This window comes from Octopus bimaculoides, chromosome 3 (genome assembly GCF_001194135.2).
Source record: "Octopus bimaculoides isolate UCB-OBI-ISO-001 chromosome 3, ASM119413v2, whole genome shotgun sequence".
Classification (NCBI taxonomy): Eukaryota; Metazoa; Mollusca; class Cephalopoda; order Octopoda; family Octopodidae; genus Octopus; species Octopus bimaculoides.
The window spans coordinates 94,727,558-94,728,081 of NC_068983.1; the positions used below are offsets into that span (position 1 = coordinate 94,727,558).

At 26.5% G+C, this 524-nt stretch overlaps 1 protein-coding gene across 2 annotated transcripts in view; it reads left to right on the forward strand.

Moving 5' to 3' along the window:
* Nucleotides 1-524, forward strand: part of LOC106873979 (synaptogyrin-2) — a 35,469-nt gene that overhangs the window by 20,600 nt on the left and 14,345 nt on the right. For both annotated transcript variants that reach the window (XM_052966337.1, XM_052966336.1), the window contains exon 2: nt 451-475. In XM_052966337.1, the coding sequence (XP_052822297.1) occupies nt 451-475 (25 nt within the window). The remainder of the gene's footprint in view (nt 1-450; nt 476-524) is intronic.

Consider the following 524-nt stretch of genomic DNA (forward strand, 5'->3'; position numbering starts at 1 on the left):
TGCTGTTGTATTACTTTAGTTTTGTTATAGTTTTCTTAATTCAAATCCATTTTGTATCATATCCATTAGTTATACTAGATGACAATCCACACAGATTTTCTTGTTTTATTTTTCAGATATTTTCTAAAAGACTAAAATTCTTCTGATATTCTTTATCAAAATTTTCCTAAGGAACTAAAATCTATTTAGTAAAATAACTAACTTTACCATTATTAATTTGGTGCTTGGAACATAAAAAGTTTTTACATGAAGTTATAGGTATATTTCAATTCAATTTAGATATGAACACTTTAAAACGAGCTATTTCAGGTGGATTATTGACAGTTAAATCACATTTTAACCATACTCCCCAGTTGTTTCCGGTATTATAATAATTGTTCTCTTTTTACTTTTACAGATGTTTTATTTTATTTTTATGTTCTCTAAATTCATGTTTTGTTTCTATTACAGCTGTTTTCAGTGGTGGTATTTGGCTGTATATCATCAGGAGGATGGTATCTTCAAAAATGCCAATTTAACGATGA